This window comes from Leptinotarsa decemlineata, unplaced genomic scaffold (assembly GCF_025532065.1).
Source record: "Leptinotarsa decemlineata unplaced genomic scaffold, Ldec_3_MD MMD2_tig00026354_RagTag_RagTag, whole genome shotgun sequence".
Taxonomy (NCBI): Eukaryota; Metazoa; Arthropoda; class Insecta; order Coleoptera; family Chrysomelidae; genus Leptinotarsa; species Leptinotarsa decemlineata.
Window position 1 is genome coordinate 10,655,261 of NW_027412702.1, and position 20,501 is coordinate 10,675,761.

The 20,501-nt window shown below is 34.8% G+C and overlaps 1 protein-coding gene across 1 annotated transcript in view; it reads left to right on the forward strand.

Annotated features, from left to right (window-relative positions):
- Nucleotides 1-20,501, forward strand: part of LOC141479884 (uncharacterized) — a 44,884-nt gene that overhangs the window by 14,681 nt on the left and 9,702 nt on the right. Inside the window, exons 15-27 of the mRNA XM_074184254.1 lie at nt 329-484; nt 545-724; nt 3,220-3,375; nt 3,838-4,011; nt 4,152-4,307; nt 4,368-4,547; nt 8,350-8,505; nt 8,730-8,903; nt 9,747-9,905; nt 9,963-10,136; nt 14,809-14,961; nt 15,192-15,365; nt 18,600-18,764. Coding sequence (XP_074040355.1) covers nt 329-484; nt 545-724; nt 3,220-3,375; nt 3,838-4,011; nt 4,152-4,307; nt 4,368-4,547; nt 8,350-8,505; nt 8,730-8,903; nt 9,747-9,905; nt 9,963-10,136; nt 14,809-14,961; nt 15,192-15,365; nt 18,600-18,764 — 2,157 coding nt within the window. The remainder of the gene's footprint in view (nt 1-328; nt 485-544; nt 725-3,219; nt 3,376-3,837; nt 4,012-4,151; nt 4,308-4,367; nt 4,548-8,349; nt 8,506-8,729; nt 8,904-9,746; nt 9,906-9,962; nt 10,137-14,808; nt 14,962-15,191; nt 15,366-18,599; nt 18,765-20,501) is intronic.

The following is a 20,501-nucleotide window of genomic DNA, read 5'->3' on the forward strand; positions in this document are numbered from 1 at the left end:
TAATATATTTCGCAGGCTTCAAGGAATATTTTGCTGCAAACTGTTCGAAGAAGTCTGTATCAATATCTGTAACAAAACCAATACGGCCGACATTCAAAATACATTGAATGTCATACCCATAATTCTAAAAGCCAACATTGTCGATTCTAGCAAATCTTCCTCTGCCGTTCTGAACTTAAAAATAATAGGTAAGAATTAGTTATTTATTTAGTGAAGATGCAACGCTGTCAAATTATTTGGTTGTGTGCTGTTTCGTTACTTGTTTCAACAATTAGATTATTTCTTTGGACAAAGTATATTTATTATCAATATCACTATTACCTTTCAGATGATTCTCACGAAACAACTACCTTGACCTTCGCGAACGTGCTCTACACTGGAAACTACTCTATCGAGAACGGAAAAATAAACTTCATTGTGAAAGAAGAAATCAAGGTGATCACCGATATACTCGAAGAAAACATTAAATCCCCTCTGACGATCGGTAACGCTTTTAAATTTTTGAAATAATATCTGCAGTAATTGTTTCATTTTTCTGTTCTAGATTCCGAATACGCAAAATATTTCGAAGCCACTTACGCTAGTAACACCGTAACAGTTATACCGTTGAACCAAATTCCTGATGATATTTTGAAGAGTGTCTCTACTATCACTCTCAAACTGGTGATCACAACAAAAGATTCTAAAACAAGTTCGTCTGCTGTTTTGAATATCGCCGTCAATGGTGTGTATACAAGTATTATAACGTTTCGAATGAAGTATTCAATATGTCAGGACACTGTAATTTGAATTTGACATTCGGGTGAAAATAGTTGTATCTGTACCTGAGTCATAATGAAAATCCTTATTCCGTGCTAACGATCGCACTTCAGGTGCAAAGCCTCGTTAGTATTTAGCTCATCGACACCAGAGGTTTGTAGTTGAGGTTTATAATTCGTGAGGGTTAATATCTAGTTGTCGAATGAAACTCATTTGACTACCGGTCGATATGTTATGTGGTTATAGCTCATTTCAAATCTGATCTGAAAAACACAATGCTTGTATATCTACAAAATAGTCAAAAATATCGGGGTATATATTGTCAAGCCTTTCTAAACATGAAGGTATGCTTTCGGAATTTCATATAGGCGAAATTGTTCTCTTTAGAAAACATCTTACCCTATCATTGGAAAATATTTGATTTTACAAAATAAGAGTTTCGTCACTAGTAAACAACTTGATCGAAAAATGTGCCTAATGTTGAGTTTTTCCTCAGATTCATCAACATACATTTTTGCAAGAAAGATAGAAATGCCCTTTTTTAATCAGTCCGTCACAATCTGGAAAATGTGTGTATTGGGTCACTACATTGTGATCTTACAAAAACATTCCATATCATCAGTATCGACATATCCAACAAAAATCACATCACAATGGAGTCAGAGGAACTATATGGAAATGGTATCTTTTAATCTCCAGCCCAATATAGTTTATTTTTGATAATAAGTACAAATCTTCACAATATAGACTTCATTTCCAAACCCGATTCGCTACACCGTGAGTTCCTCAGTTGGATTGGTACTACTCTATACTCCAAATTAAAGTTTATACACAAGTTCAAAAGATCTCGTGAATAAAACAGATTCCAGGTGTTTTAGTACTTAAAACAATCATAATAGATTTGATACAAACTCTATAGAGGTATCAAGCTAGTGCAGCTCCACCAGATTCCGCTTGACTACTAAAAAAGTAGACTAACATTGAAGCATTAACAATCTTGTTTCTACCTACAAACTTTGTTCTACCCGACACAACTTGTATCAGTAATTTAAGAGAATAAAGTTTGTTACTAGATTTCATCTCTTGGAGATGCCACCTTGGTTGGTGAAACGCGCGTCGAAAAAAGAGTGATTCAGTTTTGATGGGGAAAAGCGCTCATTTTGGATTTGTCATTGGGATAACCTATTGTGAAAGGTATATTCACGTCTTTCCAGCGTCCAAATGTTATAGGATATACTTTCTTCGACAAGCTTCACATCCTCTCAGTAATCTCAACATGTTCTTCTGAAAATCTTGCAATTTATCTATCTGCTATGTATTAGTCTTAACGACTGTCTTTTCTGAAGAGGCGTAAATTTTAAGGTGATTCACATAAAACAAGTGTATGCCGGTCTCCCGAGGTAACACAGTTACAATTTCTGATTATCCTGGCTGCTACGAATATTGGCAATGATGATATGCAGAAATATGTGGGCTAAGCATGTCGCAAAAATTTTATCCAAACTGTCGGTGAAACATTTGAAATATTTTGTAATCGTTACGCCTGCTTAAGCATAATCATCGTCATGTGGTGACTTGTGGTGCAAGAGTGCGACTTCTTTATTTCTGCTTGCTTATCATTATTAAGAATCGAGCATCCGATTATAATAATAAGATGAAACAAGGACCCAAAAACGGGGCATGCGAGATCCAATACCAAACAGCGATTGTATTGGTTATGATACAAGGCTTGCAGACGTACAAAATTGTCACGTTACAAATTAACGACGATATAATAGCCACTTTTATTTCCAAAAATTCAAAAAATTCACATGCATTTCAAACACTCGATAATTTATTGTCAACTATGATCAAAATAAGTCTTGCAATCTGAAACAATCATTCCCCTTAATAGACTTTCAAAAATATCAGTACACGTCTTAAAATTCAGATTTACTTTTTTAAACTGCTGTAACAGGCGTATAAAAGGTTTTTTGACTATTTTGATAACCACGAATATTGTTTCTTCATAGTATTCATCAGAGTTATTCTGATGAAGACTATAACAAAATTCCCCAATAAATTTGGACAAAATTATCTGGATGCCAAAGATAGTTCCAATTACTGAAATTAAAATAATGAACCTCTTTATAAAATAATTTTAATTCTAGAAATACAAATTTGGTGTTATCGATATAATTGATCGATTGACCTCATGACAACCTAATTGTCCCAGATGCAAATCAGAAGAAAGGGCGATTATTCGCCCGTGTTCAGTTCTAATATGGTAATTTGTTTTTCGAGTTAATTTCAGATTCTAACACACCTTTTTCTATCGTTTGTCTCATCTTCAGATGAAAAATCTAAATGTAGAAAAAATATTTTTTCATGAATTTTGAACCATTTGAATCTACCGGCGTCGCATTTTCGAAGGACTGATGAAATACTATATAGAATTCCAACAATATACTTCCTTTTTAGGTGAACCTGCTATTGAAACCGGATACGTTGAATTCTCAAATATATTTTACTCTGGAACATACGACATGAAAGGATCTTCTCCGGTCATAAAATATGATAATATATCACTTACTACAGACCAAGAGGATGAAAATATTCTGGTTGAAATAACGAATGGTAAAAACCTAATATTTATGTTTGAAAAACCTATTTTTTTGTTCCAATGGGTCAAATGAAATTAGTATAATGAAAAGGGAAATGAAAATTTGTATGTTTTTTACCACTTTTATTTGTAACTAACGTTACTGCATATAATATTGTATACAATAAAATTGTGTAAGTTTGAGAATGTCCATATAGGACGAAACTGCAGTAACGTCAGTTACAAATAAAACTGGTAAAAAATATAGAAATTTTCATTTCTCTTTTCATTATGATCTCATACCACGTAGTAATGGCTACATCCATCAATTTATTGAAATAAGTATACAATGAACGGCTATTGAATTAATCAATTCTTATAATTTTGTTACTTTTTCAACTTTCATCTACTTGAATGAAAGATATAATTTTGTTTGACTTTCGGAAAAATATATTCGAAAGAAATAAGCGTTTTCATCATCATAATATATTTCGCAGGCTTCAAGGAATATTTTGCTGCAAACTGTTCGAAGAAGTCTGTATCAATATCTGTAACAAAACCAATACCGGCCGACATTCAAAATACATTGAATGTCATACCCATAATTCTAAAAGCCAACATTGTCGATTCTAACAAATCTTCCTCTGCCGTTCTGAACTTAAAAATAATAGGTAAGAATTAGTTATTTATTTAGTGAAGATGCAACGCTGTCAAATTATTTGGTTGTGTGCTGTTTCGTTACATGTTTCAACAATTAGATTATTTCTTTGGACAAAGTATATTTATTATCAATATCACTATTACCTTTCAGATGATTCTCACGAAACAACTACCTTGACCTTCGCGAACGTGCTCTACACTGGAAACTACTCTATCGAGAACGGAAAAATAAACTTCATTGTGAAAGAAGAAATCAAGGTGATCACCGATATACTCGAAGAAAACATTAAATCCCCTCTGACGATCGGTAACGCTTTTAAATTTTTGAAATAATATCTGCAGTAATTGTTTCATTTTTCTGTTCTAGATTCCGAATACGCAAAATATTTCGAAGCCACTTACGCTAGTAACACCGTAACAGTTACACTGTTGAACCAAATTCCTGATGATATTTTGAAGAGTGTCTCTACTATCACTCTCAAACTGGTGATCACAACAAAAGATTCTAAAACAAGTTCGTCTGCTGTTTTGAATATCGCCGTCAATGGTGTGTATACAAGTATTATAACGTTTCGAATGTAGTATTCAATATGTCAGGACACTGTAATTTGAATTTGACATTCGGGTGAAAATAGTTGTATCTGTACCTGACTCATAATGAAAATCCTTATTCCGTGCTAACGATCGCACTTCAGGTGCAAAGCCTCGTTAGTATTTAGCTCAAACATGTTTCGACACCTGAGGTTTATAGTTCGTGAGGGGTTAATATCTAGTTGTCGAATGAAACTCATTTGACTACCGGTCGATATGTTATGTGGTTATAGCTCATTTCAAATCTGATCTGAAAAACACAATTCTTGTATATCTACAAAATAGTCAAAAATATCGGGGTATATATTGTCAAGCCTTTCTAAACATGAAGGTATGCTTTCGGAATTTCATATAGGCGTATAAGAGTTTCGTCACTAGTAAACAATTTGATCGAGAAATGTGCCTGATGTTGAGTTTTTCCTCAGATTCATCAACATACATTTTTGCAAGAAAGATAGAAATGCCCTTTTTTAATCAGTCCACCACAATCTGGAAAATTTGTGTATTGGGTCACTACATTGTGATCTTACAAAAACATTCCATATCATCAGTATCGACATATCCAACAAAAATCACATCACAATGGAGTCAGAGGAACTATATGGAAATGGTATCTTTTAATCTCCAGCCCAATATAGTTTATTTTTGATGATAAGTACAAATCTTCACAATATAGACTTTATTTCCAATACCCGATTCGCTACACCGTTAGTTCCTCAGTTGGATTGGTACTACTCTATACTCCAAATTGAAGTTTATACACAAGTTCAAAAGATCTCGTGAGTAAAACAGATTCCAGGTGTTCAAGTACTCAAAACAATCATAAATAGATTTGATACAAACTCTATTTGAGGTATCAAGCTAGTGCAGACTAACATCGAAGCATTAACAATCTTGTTTCTACCTACAAACTTTGTTCTACCCGACACAACTTGTATCAGTAATTTAAGAGAATAAAGTTTGTTACTAGATTTCATCTCTTGGAGATGCCACCTTGGTTGGTGAAACGCGCGTCGAAAAAAGAGTGATTCAGTTTTGATGGGGAAAAGCGCTCATTTTGGATTTGTCATTGGGATTACCTCTTGTGAAAGGTATGTTCACGGCTCTGCAGCATCCAAATGTCGTAAGATACTTCTGGATACTGGATAGGATACTGATTCCAGGCTTTTTTAACCTTTGAACAATAAGCCTTTATAAACACGAACGTATGTTTCCAAATTTCATGAACGAAGAATTGTTTCTTTTTATAAAAATTCTAATCCTATATATCACGGATGAATATCTGATATCACAAAATAAGAGTTTCGTCACTTGTAAACAACTTGATCGAGAAATGTTTCCATTGTTGCGTTTTTCCTCTAATTCAATATCGTTTTCCAACATCAACATACATGTTTGCAAGGAAAATCCTGTTTTTCAAATTAGTCTACTACAATCTGAAAAACTATTGGGTATGTTGAGTCACCCAATTTTTATCTTACAAAAAAGATTCATAGCATCAGTATCGACATATCCAACAAAAATCACATCACAATGGAGTATGAAACTATATTATGGAAATGTTATCTTTCATCTTCAACCCAACAGAGTTAATTGTTGATGATAATTACAAATTTTCACAATAAAGACTTCATTTCCAATAAGCTACACCAAGTTTCCTCAGTTGGACTGGTACTCAATACTGAGTTGCAATGCAATTTCTACAAATTATCGACCTAAATCAATAGAAATTGCTGATTCGTAAACAGGAAGTTTAAAGAACAGGTATGCAGCAGGTACAGAGCAAGAAAAATTATTGTCACTACTGATTCGACTAAATCTAGATTTTTCATGATGTTTCTCTCCTCACAGTAGTGAGTTATCAATTTGTTGGTAGTTCAATAAGAAATTCGATTGTTAACTTCTGTTAATTTCAGCAGGATTCATTTTTGTTCTTCATTTTCGTAGTTTATGTCGAAGTTGTGGTCGTTTCAACACATAGCATGCGTGGATTGAATTGGTTCTCTTTAATTATAAACTCATTTCGTGTTCGGAGATTCTGGTTTTGAAATTTTTATATGTTCTTTCAAAATAATGTTTATGCACAAATCCAAAAGGTGTGGTGAATATGAAACTGATTTCAGGTTTTTCTAACCTTTGAACAATCATAAGTACATCTGATGCAAACTTCTATGGAGATATCAAGTTTTACCAGAGTCCGCTTGAATACTAAAAAAAATTAGACTGAAATCGAAGCGATAACAAGCTTGTTTCTACCGATGAACTTTGTTCTACCGGACAAAACGTTTCAGGAATTTGTGCGGATAGAATTGTTACTGGGTTTCGTCTCTTGAAGACGCCAACTTGGTTGGAGAAACGCGTCTCGAAAATAATGATTCAGTTCTGGTAGAAAAATGTGATTTTTGGATTTGTTACGTCTCTCCAGCATCCAAAAGTTGTACGATACTTCCTTCAACGAACTGCACATCGTATCCGTAATCCCCACGTACTCTTCTCAATAGCTTGCAAATTTATCTGCCCCCGCTATAAGACTATATAAGGCTTAAGGACTGAAGGAAATTATTTCCTGCAGAGGCATTAAGTTTAAAAGGTCATCCACATAAAACAAGTGTATGTCCGGTCTCTCAAAAAAATATGTGGGCTAAGGGGATTGCAAAAATATTATCCAAACTGTCGGTGAGACATTTGCATTTTTTTGTAATAATTACGCTCGCTTGAGGATAATCGTCGTTATGTGGTGTTTTGTTGTACTAGAGCGCGGCTTCTTTGTCGATGCTTAGGAATCTCGCATCCGATTATAAAAATTAGATGAAACCAGGACCCAAAAACAAAGCATTCAAGATCTCACACCAAAGAGCGATTGTATTGGTTATGACACAAGTCTCGCAGAAGTACTTTTCTGGAATTCCAATTGATACTTTCAAATGGAAATTTACAAAAATTTATTAAACTTCCCAAGTCTTTCAAGAACTTTGAAAACTAACTGTCAAATATGATTATAATAAGTCTTGCATGCATTCTGGGACAATCATTCCACTTTATAGAAGTTAAATAATGTCAGTACACTTCTTTAAATTCAAATGTACGTCTTAGGACTCCTGTGTCAGGAATATACAAAATTATGTGTATTAATTCATTGGTTTCGCAAACAAGAAATTTGATAGGCACAAAAACTGTACCTTTGAAATACTCGTAACCCTGATAAAGACTAAAACAAAATTCTCCAATAAATTTGGCAAAATTATCAGGATGCCTAAGATAGTTCGAAATACTAATATTTGATCAAAAATCAATTCAAAGATGAAAAATATCAATGAATTCAAAATATCTTTTACACGTCTGTTTCATATTAGAATGAAATAAGAAGTCTAATTCTTAATTTCATGACAGCCGAAAGGATGATAAAGATGATGCAAGAAATCTAATATTTTTACCCACCTTGTGTGAGATAGCTTCTCGTTAGTTTCTGAAATTTTGCGATTATTCCATAGACTATTTATCGAATTTATATTGAAAATAGTGTAAGGATGATTTTACCGTTACGGTGTCAAAGTTAATGTTCATATTTTCAGAGTTACCGTTAACATACATAATGTTTAGTTCCAATTTACGACCTTGATCTAATTTTACTTGTTCAGTAGTAATATGGTAGTTTGTTGCTGAAGTCCATTTTCAACCATTTAAAACTACCGGATTCACATTCTTGAAAGACTGATGTATTACTGTATAGAATTCCAACAATATTTTTCTCTTTTTAGGTGAGCCTGATGTTGATACCGGATCCGTTGAATTCTCATCTTTACTTTACTCTGGAACATATGACATGAAAGGATCTTCTCCTGTCATAAAACATGATGAAATATCACTTATTACAGACCAAGAGGACGAAAATATTTCGGTTGAAATAACGAATGGTAAAAACCTAAAATTTATGTCTGAAAAACCTATTTTTATTTCAATAAGTTAAATAAAATTAATATATAATAAACAAAGTCACACAATCAAATTGCACATTTTCTATGAATTTGTTACTTTTTCAACTTTCATTTACTTGAATGGAAGATATTATTTTGTTTGACTTTGGGAGCATTAAATTTGGAAAAAGTAGGCATTTTCATTATCACAATATATTTTATAGGATTCAAGGAATATTTTGCTGTATCGTATTCGATGAAATCTGTAGTAATATCTATAACAAAACAAATACCGGCCGACATTCAAAACGCTTCAAACGTCTTAACCATAACTCTGGAAGCCAGCGTCGTTGGTTCTAGCAAATCTTCCTCTGCTGTGTTGAACTTAAGGATAATAGGTAAGGGTTAGTTATTTGTTTAATGAAGCTGCAAAGCTGTATCAACTCAAACATGTAACATAGTAACATGTAACATCACGGTACACTGTATGGACTCAAGTTATCTTTGTCCATTTTTTGACTTGTTGTTCTTTATACAGTGTGTCAATTTCAAAACTTACAATGGGCTATATCTCACGAACGAAAGCTGTTATCGAAAAATGCTTGAAACCATTTCTAGGATAGTAAGGGGGAACTAGAGTGACATAAAAGAGAACTCACCCCCATCAACCCCCTAGGCTCCACCCACCAAAATACAAAAAATTTAAATTGCAAACCCCTACTTGTGACACATCATTGAACACATCATTGTCATTGTGAAACATCAACAAAAACCTCATTAAATATTCCATTCAAGCCAAAGTTTCACAATTATTGCTTCACCCTGTACAATTATTATTTATACCATTAGATAGCATTTTTATAGTCTTTCCAATAATGTATCACAAGTAGGAGTTTGCAATTTAAACTATAATTCAGTATCTAGCGTGGTATTAGCCGGGAAAGTAGTTGTTTTCCGATAGACATTTACCAGAACCTAAGGTGTAGGTAGTTGGGAGAAACGAATATTCCGAGATTTTATTTCTAGATATGTATGTTCTTATATTATGTGTCTCACCTCGATACAGTCCTCAGACACGTAAATAATGGTAAACATTTAACTTATCTCTTAGTTAATCATACTCATTAGTACTGAAAATAAATATATCATGTAACGTAAGATTCGCTCTCCGAGTTGATTAATTTTCCTTTAAACTATGTACAATATCACAAATTCATTTACTAATGTAAGTTTCTCTTCAGATAATGATGATGACAATACTGGTTTCGTATTATTCGACAAAATACTACACACAGGGGAGTATTCAGTAATTAATGGTTTCGGCAAACTAACGGTAGATGGCAATATTCAAGTGATGACGGACAGGGCTGACAACGAAATAGAAATCAACATTTCAAACGGCAAGTCAATACAATTCATGGTTTCAATGATATTAACGATTTTTCTTTCTTTTTCAGAATACAGTTTATACTTTGTTCCAAAATATTCCAGCAAAGAAGTTTCGATGGAACTTAAGAGTAATTTACCTGACGAAATATTTAATAACAACTTCTACATTCCTCTGACGTTAATAGCTAGTATCAAAAGTACTAATAAAAGTTCTTCCACCGTTCTGAACATTAAACTGAACAGTAAGTACCTACTCATTCTATTGATCTCAAAATAGAAGATGGTCATTTTATATGATCTTTTTGAATACAGTAATTGGAATTTTTCTTTCTTTATTTAGTATCAAGAACGCTTTGATATTTTAAATCAGTTTATATTGTTTTTTGGGAAAGAAAGTTTTTGCCTTTTTACTACTCCATCTACTACTCCATCTACAAAAAATGTGGGAATATTTCAAAGACAGGAAGGAAATAATCAATTTTAAAATAAGTATTTCTATACATGGATATGTAGGTCATGCAAAGAAGTAACTTTCAGACACAAACTAAAAGAAAAAGCCCTCCTGAAACAGCTACTTTCATATAAACATTGAATTACACGAAAGAAAAATTATTTCGAAACAAATACTTTTATATGAACACTGAATTATACAGAAGACACTAACTATCCTCTACTCAGTTTGTATTCCAAACATTCGTTATGGAATAAAATCAGGTAACATTCATAGGAATTCTACATTAAATGAATGGTAAAAAATGGCACTTACATGGAACACTGTCATCCTCACTGGTAGACATCGATGTTTCGCCGTAAGACACTTGCCTAAGGGCTCTTCAGTACCAATCTGGATATAATTATACGAAAAAGCACACAATTCATTCATGAATTGCGATTTTTATGTCACGGAATAAGTTTGATCTACTTATGTCATCGATGACATCGTAATGTCATTCATTCACCTATTTGATTAAATCCCAGCCAACAGGAATATTCTTTAAATAGAGAGGGTAATATTTCTAGGAGGACTAATTGTTATAATTTAACAATCCGTTTGCTAAGTTTTGCTTCCAGACAAGGTACCGTTTTATTTGAACATGCATGTTAACCTGTTAACCGGAAATACATGTCTTTGGTGTGATGAAAATTCGCACTGGAATCTAGAATTCCATTCACAATATGAGACATTATAATAATAATAATAATAAACACCGCCGTGTATAACGTCGTCCAATCGCTTTCCGAATCGGAAGGACGAAACCCTGGCCTTGCGGTTCGGAAGATTGAACGGCGTGTACACAAGATAGAGGCTAAGATCACGTCGGCGAGACAACACGCGTCTCGTATCCAATGTGGACTACAGGGGGCCAATTGGCCTTTCACGCCAGCAGTGCGGCGAATAGCCGCCAATCTACGACGTATCCATCACACTCTAAGGCAAGCCGTGCTGTTGACCACCAAACAGCACTGCCTTGATAGGATACGAATGCTAGTGACTGCTAAGAAGTCACTAGTGAAGCGAGCGAGAAGTATCGCGGAAAATCTTAGGTTCCGCGACAAACCTTCTCGCTTATTCCAAGAGCTTCCACGTGTTGTGGATAATCCGCCGACTGCTGATCAGGTGGAATCCTTCTGGAAGGATATCTAAGAACACCCCCAGCCACTCGACTTAGACACTCCAGCCCTAGCGCAGTTCGAAGCTTTCAACAGAGAGCTTCGACAGCCTGAGCTCAATGAACTGCGCAACCCGATAACCCCGGATGACGTTACAATATAAGCGTAACCTCTCTATGGCCTGGATCGATTACCGTAAGGCATTTGATACAATTTCGCATGAGCTCATTTTGCATTTGCTCAGGTGCCTTGCGGTACCCGATAACATAGTGAGATGCATTGAACAACTGATACCACTTTGGCGAACTCGCTTCACCATAACATCTGGTCAAGCAAGAGTCCAAACAGGGTGGGTCATTTTCAGAAGGGGTGTATTTCAGAGTGATTCCCTCAGTACCCTTCTCTTCTGCGTCTCACTATTGACATTATCCGTTGCGCTCAGAAATACTCGAGAGTATAACTGTGGCACCCCCGGAAACCGGAGGCACAAGGTCACCCATCTGTTTTATATGGATGATCTTAAACTTTATGCCTCTGGAGAGAAGGATCTCCATCAGTCCTTGAGGGTGGCGGAAGAGTACACGCATGCTATCGGTATGAAATTCGGGATAGACAAATGTGCAATGTTCCATCTCAAAAGAGGACGATGCGTGGACTACGGAGAGGATGTGCAGCTCGTAGATGGAAGCATCCTACACCATCTGGATGCCGGAGAGACGTATACTTACCTCGGGGTGGAACAACGCCACTCACAAGAGGTAACAGCAGTGAAAAACTCTCTCCGCGGCAAGTATCAGCACAAACTTCGACAGATCTGGTCATCGGAACTGTCGGGAAAAAAAAAAGTTGCTGCAAAAAATATGCTTGCCGTTCCAATCTTACTCTACTCTTTTGGAGTAGTGAAGTGGACTCGGGAGGAGCTATATCACCTCGACGTGAAAACCCGAAAAATGATGTATCTCTATAGGAGTTTGCATCCCAAATCGTCCGTTCCACGGTTGTACTTCCCCCGACAAAAGGAAGGCCGTGAACTTTTGAGTTTGGAGTGTCTACATGACAGAATGGTACTGGATACAGCCTGTAAAGTCGTCAGGAGTTCGGATTCCCTTCTCTGCTTGGTATGTGACCATGAGAGAGCAGGAATTGGAGCATTTCTCCTTAGGGCAGCTGCCCAAGCAGCTGATGAACTCGGTATAGTTTTCGACTCTGAACGAGGTGACCACAACTCTGTCACCGAGTTGAAAGCCGTTCAGCAAAAAGCTCAGATAAAAACCGCAGAGATCACCTTACTTCTGCGGAGACACAAGAATAAGCCACTGCATGGAGTGTTCTTCAATAACATTGGAGACCTTGGCTTATCAAAGCGCCTGACGTTTGCTTTTCTAAGGTCGAGTGGGCTGAAGTCGGAAACTGAGGGGTTCATCATGGCTTGCCAGGATGGTGACTTCAACGCCTTAGTCTACCGCAGTCGCGTGATGGATATAGAGGTTCCTGACACAAGGTGCAGGGCCTGCCGTGAGGCACCCGAGACCCTAATGCACTTGCTATCAGCATGTCCAGCATATGCGGCCTCGGCCTATATCCATCGACAAAACGCGGCCCTAAGAGTGCTATATTACGTTTACGGTATTGACGAGACACCGGTGTTGCCCTACGCTCCGGGGGATATTGAATCCATTGAGGGGAACGAGAAGTGCCGAATTTACTGGAACTATTCGTTCCTCACCCTCAGGCTCATACAAGCTCATAAGCCTGATGTAGTCCTTCTCGATCTCCAGAGCAAAACGATATTTGTCGTGGAGTTTTCAGCTCCTGGCAAAACGAATATCGTCAGAAAAGAGGAGGAAAAACGGATAAAATATCGAGATTTTCTCTTCGAACCCCGCAGACTATCCAGATCACTCTGTCAAGATGGTTGTTCTGATTATTGGAGTCCTTGGTGGAATGATGTCCTCTCTACTCTCGAATCTTAAAATCATACCGGCTTGCCGCGCTAAGGCAGAAATCTTAGCCGCACAGATGCAAAAGGCTGTCATTTTTGGCTCACTGCGTTTGCTCAGGGCATATGATTCTCGGACCCAATGATCACTTACACCACGGTGTGGGGAGGAGTGGTCATTGGTTGATAATGCTGCCGCGCCCTCCCGAATGTATCGGGGCTTCGGGGGATAGGGCCTGACCAGCGCACACTACTGTGAAAATAATAATAATTGTCCAACAACAATTGTCCAACAGTTACCCATTTACAGGACAATATAAAATTTTATTCATAATACTTAACTATAAACGAAAAATAAAATTAACAAAAAACAAAAACTAATTCTAATTACCTACTTCAAGTACATGTTAGCAATTTTAATATTGTTATGAAGGTTAGTGAAGAATAAATCACCATGGGCACAAATACTATTGAAATTTGTGCACATAACATATATTGGGGAATTGAGCATAATGTTAGTTCTTGCTCTGAGAGGTCTGAAAATGGATTGAAATCGTGAAGCTGGCCGTGGTACATTGAAGTTAATTTGTTCAAGAATTTTAGGACAGTCAACTCTCTCATTCACTAACTTGAATAAAAATATGAGCGACGCACATTTTCTGCGATGCTCTAAACAGTCTAAACTAAAAAGTTTCAAACGTTCATATATGACATCATTATGCGGAACACAATGGTTCATATTTTTTTATGAAACTTGGATAGGAGCTTTATGTCTGGTCAATAACCAATACTTCAGACCGGAGTATCTAATTTTTATAGTCGCACCGTCACATTTAGATATACCTGTGCGCGAGCTTCTAAAATAACGTTTGCAGATCAATTCATGGAAGAAGGGTAACAGTGGTATAACTCGCTAGATTACCTGATCTCAATCCATTCATTCTTTGTGAATTATTTTATAAAAATTACATCTTATGACACATATTCAGTATCAGTTCAGAAAAATAACTCCGGAACTTGAAAATCACTTAGAGTATTCAATTTAAAAAAAACATGATGACATCATTACTTCAATTCACTCATTTTTTTAAATTGATAAAAATCACCCCTTGGAATTTTTGATGATATTGTTTTTTCATTCAATACATAATGTATGTGCTATTTTTTATATACAATGTATAACTTTGGCATAAATGTTCAAATGTTATTCATGACAGAAGTTTTCAAAAAATATTATCTAACTGTCAAAAAAACTTTTTTTTAATACAATTGAAGATATTTTGAATACATATATTCAAATTGTTTGTTAGAAGTACATAAAAAAAATCATTCTTGAAAATGAAAACGTTTTTATATTCCATCAGACGAGAGAAGTGACAACATCAAGTTGGCCTTCACCAGTTTCATCTACAACGGAGAATATCTAGTTGAAGATGGCAACGCTTCCCTACACTATGACCCTATTTATTTGGATACTGACCAAGAGGATGATGTTATTGATATATCTGTAGGGAACGGTAAGTTTACAAAACATGAGTTTTTCCAAAGCACTTTATGATTTAACATTCCGAGAAACATATGTAAGAAAATTAATTTATTGCCTCAATCACACAGGACACCAAGTAATGTTCATCCTTTGATTTAATCTTTCGACAACTCAATTTATTTTTCAGAATAAATGATCGATCTACTGCAATTCATTGTTCAATAATGACTTTCATTTAATATCATTCTTTTCGTTCCACAGAATATGCAACATACTTCTCAACTAACTACTCCAACAAAGTTGTAAAAATTGACTTAACAAATACTGTGGCTAGTGAAACACTTCAAAACTTATCAAATATACCAGTGGAGTTGAAAGCTCAAATCGTAAATACAATGCATTCAGCATTTGCTGTGCTGAACCTCAGAGTTAAAGGTAAGTGTTACTGTATAGAGACAGGGAAAAATGAAGACCAACATTGTTTTACCTTAAGTTTTTCATTTCACAAATACATTTCAACCACAAACCAGAACTTACAGCTAAACTTCTGATCACGCCAACATAACTTGATCTATTCCTCAAGAAACAAACCTGTCTTTAATTGATTTCAACAGAGATGAAAAATTTGAAAAAAAAACAACAATACAATTCAGTTATTAACTTTTTTGGGTATTTTCACCTTCCACTATATGGAAAAATAAAAATTGTAAGGAAGAAATGTATATATGTGTTTTTTATTCACTACTCAACATAACAACAAAAACATTGAAAAATGTTAATGGAATAAATAATGAATGAATGACGATTAGTGACTAAAATCAAGACCATCGAGTATTGGGCTTTTTTTCAAAAAAAAACAATTTGATTCTTAATTCATGCAAGAATTTTGATTGTTTCATACTTTCTGGTAACCGATTATTAATTACGATACTTTGGTTTAATAATAATCTATTCCACCGTTCTATATCAAAACAATTTATTTGTCTTGTATTATTATTATGAACAAATGTATTTCTTTCCAATTTCAAGTTGAACTTTTTATGTCAATATTGATTTCATCAATGAATACACAATTTCTCATTTTAGGAAGAGTCTGCATATCTAAAAGATTATTAGCTGTATTAAAAATTTAAAGTCGGTTACAAATGAGAAAATTTCATAAATATATTTCATTACCTCGTTCTGCAATTTCTTTAAAGATTTTAAACTATTTCGAGTAGCAGAAACCCAAATGGGGATCATGTAATTGAATCTAGAGAAATAAGAAAAACACTTCCTAGCCTCAATATTCACAAATTGTTGTCTGTTGTCTGAATATTTTTAAACCCATTACGAAACTTTTTCCCACATATTTTAGGAAAAAAGGAAAGAAGAAATCAATTGAGTTCAAAATGAACTATTTACATAAATGTGTAGATCATGCATAGAAGCTAATTTCAGATACAAACTTTGTATCACATATACTTACTTTTCTTTCTTCCTTTTGAAGTTTCCCACAATGTTTTTAATATAAAGATTGGGAAGTGAGGGCCGAGAAGTTTTTCTTCCAAAAAGCTAGTCTCCCTTTCAATTTTAACGGGGCAAATATTATTGTTGACATGTTATTCAATTAGCTAATAGTGCTTCTACGAAGGCACTGAAAGGCCCATAAAATCGAAAGTTTGAACTGTCGAATATAAAATAAAAATGCTATGTGGTCCTTTCATGAGCTTTCAATACTTCGAAAAGAAAAATAATTTTAGTTAAACCAATTTAACATTGGCATTCAAGGCAATGTGAAAATGCCACATTGGGTTTTTTCTTGTCCAACCTATGTTTTATAGGTATTTATCAATAAAAGGAACACCGCAGGGTAGTATTCTCGGACCACTGTTATTTATGCTTAAGGTTAAAGATCTTCCAATTATCTTCTCTGATGGAACATAGGAGTATAGTATGTTCAACTCTAAACGGTATTGACTTATCAACTACAATAAACTACCTGGTTTGATCACATTGTATAGTGTAGTGTACTATTGTGATTCTCTTCCCTTTATTTGATTCGGGTTTTACAACTAAAGGGTCTAATTGATTTTATTATTTTTGTAAATCATGCCCTAAAGAAATTGACGCCGGCCGCCACTGGTAGTCATAAACCAGTTGTGACGTGGCGAGGAACACGCTCAGTTCTACCCACATTTCGCGGCTGTTCGCATCGAATCGATGGAATTCCCGACAAATATTCCACCAACTTCCATAGAATTCCGAAGAACTTTCTACATCCTTCGATTGCCAGGTATAAGCGCCATCCACTCGCCCATCGAGACAATCAAGTGGAAGTGATAATACGGTACGTGAAGCGATCTAATAAGACGATAGACATTTGAATAATAGTTGAAGTTTCAGTTGGAGTGTTTGTTGTATTTGAAGTGAAATAAAGTTGAGTTTGATTATTGTTCAGTGTAGTCAATAATTGGTAAACCCACCGGGTAAAACGTAACATTATAATCGTTTAGCCAATACCATACACCGTGAAACCTACTATAATACATGAACATTCACCGCTTTTCCAGTTAGTACTAACCTTCAACAGAACGCTGTTGAAATTTCATGATATTCTATTCATAAGTTTGTGAGTTATTGTGCAAAGAGTGACACTACTTTTATTTTCAAAACAATAGATCAATAGATTCTAAACTGCTTCTTGGTGAGAAAAAATAACGCACCATCAGAAACAACAACAGTGATTATTAAATAGCGTTATTGGAGCGTTTGATGGCCGAAATAGCAAAGAAACGACCGCATATAGCAAAGAAAAAAAATGTGTTTCATCAAGAAAACGCGCCGTGTCACAAGTCAATCAAAACTACATGAATTGAACTTCGAATTGCTCCCACATCCACCGTATTCACCAGATTTGGATCCCAGCGACTACTGGCTGTTGGCAGACCTCAAAAAAATGCTCACCGCTAAGAAATTTCGCTCAAATGGAGAGATTATTGCTGAAACTGAGGCCTAGTTTGAGGCAAAAGATAAATTGTTCTACAAAAATTGTAGATTATGTGTTTATGGTTATGTGTATGTTTATTGGATTTGCTTATTATTTGATGGTTAGTTGTTAATATTATTTGCTATTTCATAGGTTTTTTTTTATTTCAGAAACACCTAGGTTAAGTTGAAAAACATCATAAGCTGAACTTCGCCTTTCATCGATTGTTACACTGTGTTTAATTTGCAATTATTTGATGAATAAAGCCGATTATTAATATTATATTATTATTATTAAATGTTATAGCGGCTATGGAATGATTGTGTGGCTCTTGATTGAGATTACGTTGATAAATAAATACAATTTTGAACAAAAAAAAACGCGTTTTCTTCCTTAGGCCCGGGACTTTATAGCCCATGTGTTGAATGAATGCCTAATATAATTCAGCAGGAATTCAATGAATAGTGTCAAAGGAAATTTGCATATTCACCTGACAGTTTACATGACTTCAATTTCAATTACGTTATTTGAATTTTGAGATCTACAAAATTTCGGGACACAATGATTGATTCACTTTGTACATTACTGGAACATATAAACTTCGCAATTGAGAAAAAAAAATTTCACTTATCCAATGAAGTGATATTATTATACTCCATATTATTTTTCATTTAACAATGAATCAACGATATTTCTTTCAGGAGAAAATAACACGGACAACACAGACACGATTGCTTTTGAAAAAATTTTGTACTCTGGAGTATACTCTGTAGGAGAGAAAATAGAAGAACCAAAATTCAAGGTGGATGAAATTAAAGTTATTACTCAAAATATGGCTTCCGATATAGATATCACGACTAAAAATGGTAAGTTTTCTACATACATACCAGTCAAGTATTATAATTTTCAGAATCCACTCTGCACTGATAAGGGAAAATTGTTAACATGTAAAAATGTATTTATGGAAAGTGCATGTGTCATCAACTTTATTTGTTAGATACGGACCTGTAGTTTTTATGATCGATTTTTGTAGCCACTGTAATAATAAAGGAGGTCAAGCGGGGATTTCGAGATTTACTAAAGCGCGGCAGATTAATATAGAGGGGGATACCTTGTACTCGGTTAAGTACCTCCACCAAATATGAGGCCGCCTGTGAGGGATAAAGGATCAGATTAGTAAAAAAAAATTGATCATCAGAAATTCTCGAGCGCGTCAGATTGAGGTAGGGTGAGTTAATTACCTGCTAAAAAGTGTATATTCCAGTAATCTGACAATTTGAGAGTGACGTAAAGAAAGGGGAGGGCAGCAAAGTTGGTAAAAAATAAAGTCATGTCGACATTCTCGAGCGTAGCTAATTTTTTTTTATTTTGAAGGAAATAATTCAAGGATAACGAAAAATATATAATCTGACGATTTCCGCAAGCCGAAATAACAAAAATTCGTCGATAAAGTTCAATGCGTGCAGCTGTGTGATACCTATATTTCCCTATTCCTCTATTCTCTATTCAATTTTTCTCTATATATCTCTCACTCCGTCCCCACTCTGAATTCTGTTACCATGACGCCATCACAGCTGATCACAGAGACTCGTTCGTGATGAAGATAAAGATGATGAATAATTAATCAATTAATTGATGGGCGTAGCCGTTACTATGTGGTAGGAAATCATAATGAAGAAAAGAGAAATTAAACTTTCTATGTTTTTTACCACTTTTATTTGTAACTAACGTTACTGCAGTTTCGTCCTATAAGGACATTTTCAAACTTACAGAATATATTATATAATATACAATATATATGAAAATGTCCTTATAGGACAAAACTGCAGTAACTTCAGTTACAAATAAAAGTAGTAAAAAACATAGTAAGTTTCATTTCTCTTTTCTTCGTCAATTAATCAATTGATTATAAAAAATTTAATTTTTTTCATAATTTTTTTAAAATTATTTTCTTATAAATACAAGTATTCTACTTAAAAAACATACACTTATTTATTTGCAAGCTATTTCCTGAGCTTTTCAATTAGTTAAGTTCAATCTGTTTTCTGTTTAAAATCTGTTTTTCCGTTAACCAGCTGTTGCACCCCTACGAACGACAACCCTCAGAAGTTGAAACTTGTGCGAGCTAAGGATTAACGAGGTCTTACCTTTTAACGTGTGATTCCTAACACGTTAAAAGGTAAGACCTTTCAATGAATTGAAAAAGTTAAAAAAATATTGTTTTTGTCAGATTAAGCGAATCCCTCTAGATAATCGTCAGATTATGAGACAGCACGTCTAAAACATGAAGATGAACCATATATATCTTAATCTGACGCGTTTGAGTATTTCACATAATAATAATGGCCGCGAGTTTGCGTCAGATCGAAATCGTCAGATTATTGAATGAGAGCTTTTTTTGTTGCACTCAACACCCCCTTAGAAAATCTGACGCGCTCGATGAATTTTTTTTCCTTTCCACTTTTAACCCTTACGTACAACCACCCACATCATGCAAACGATCAGATTAACATACCAACATTATTAAAAATACGTAGGACATTGATGCTATCAATATCTGACGCGCTCGAGTATGTCCATGCAACAGTATTTTTTTACATATT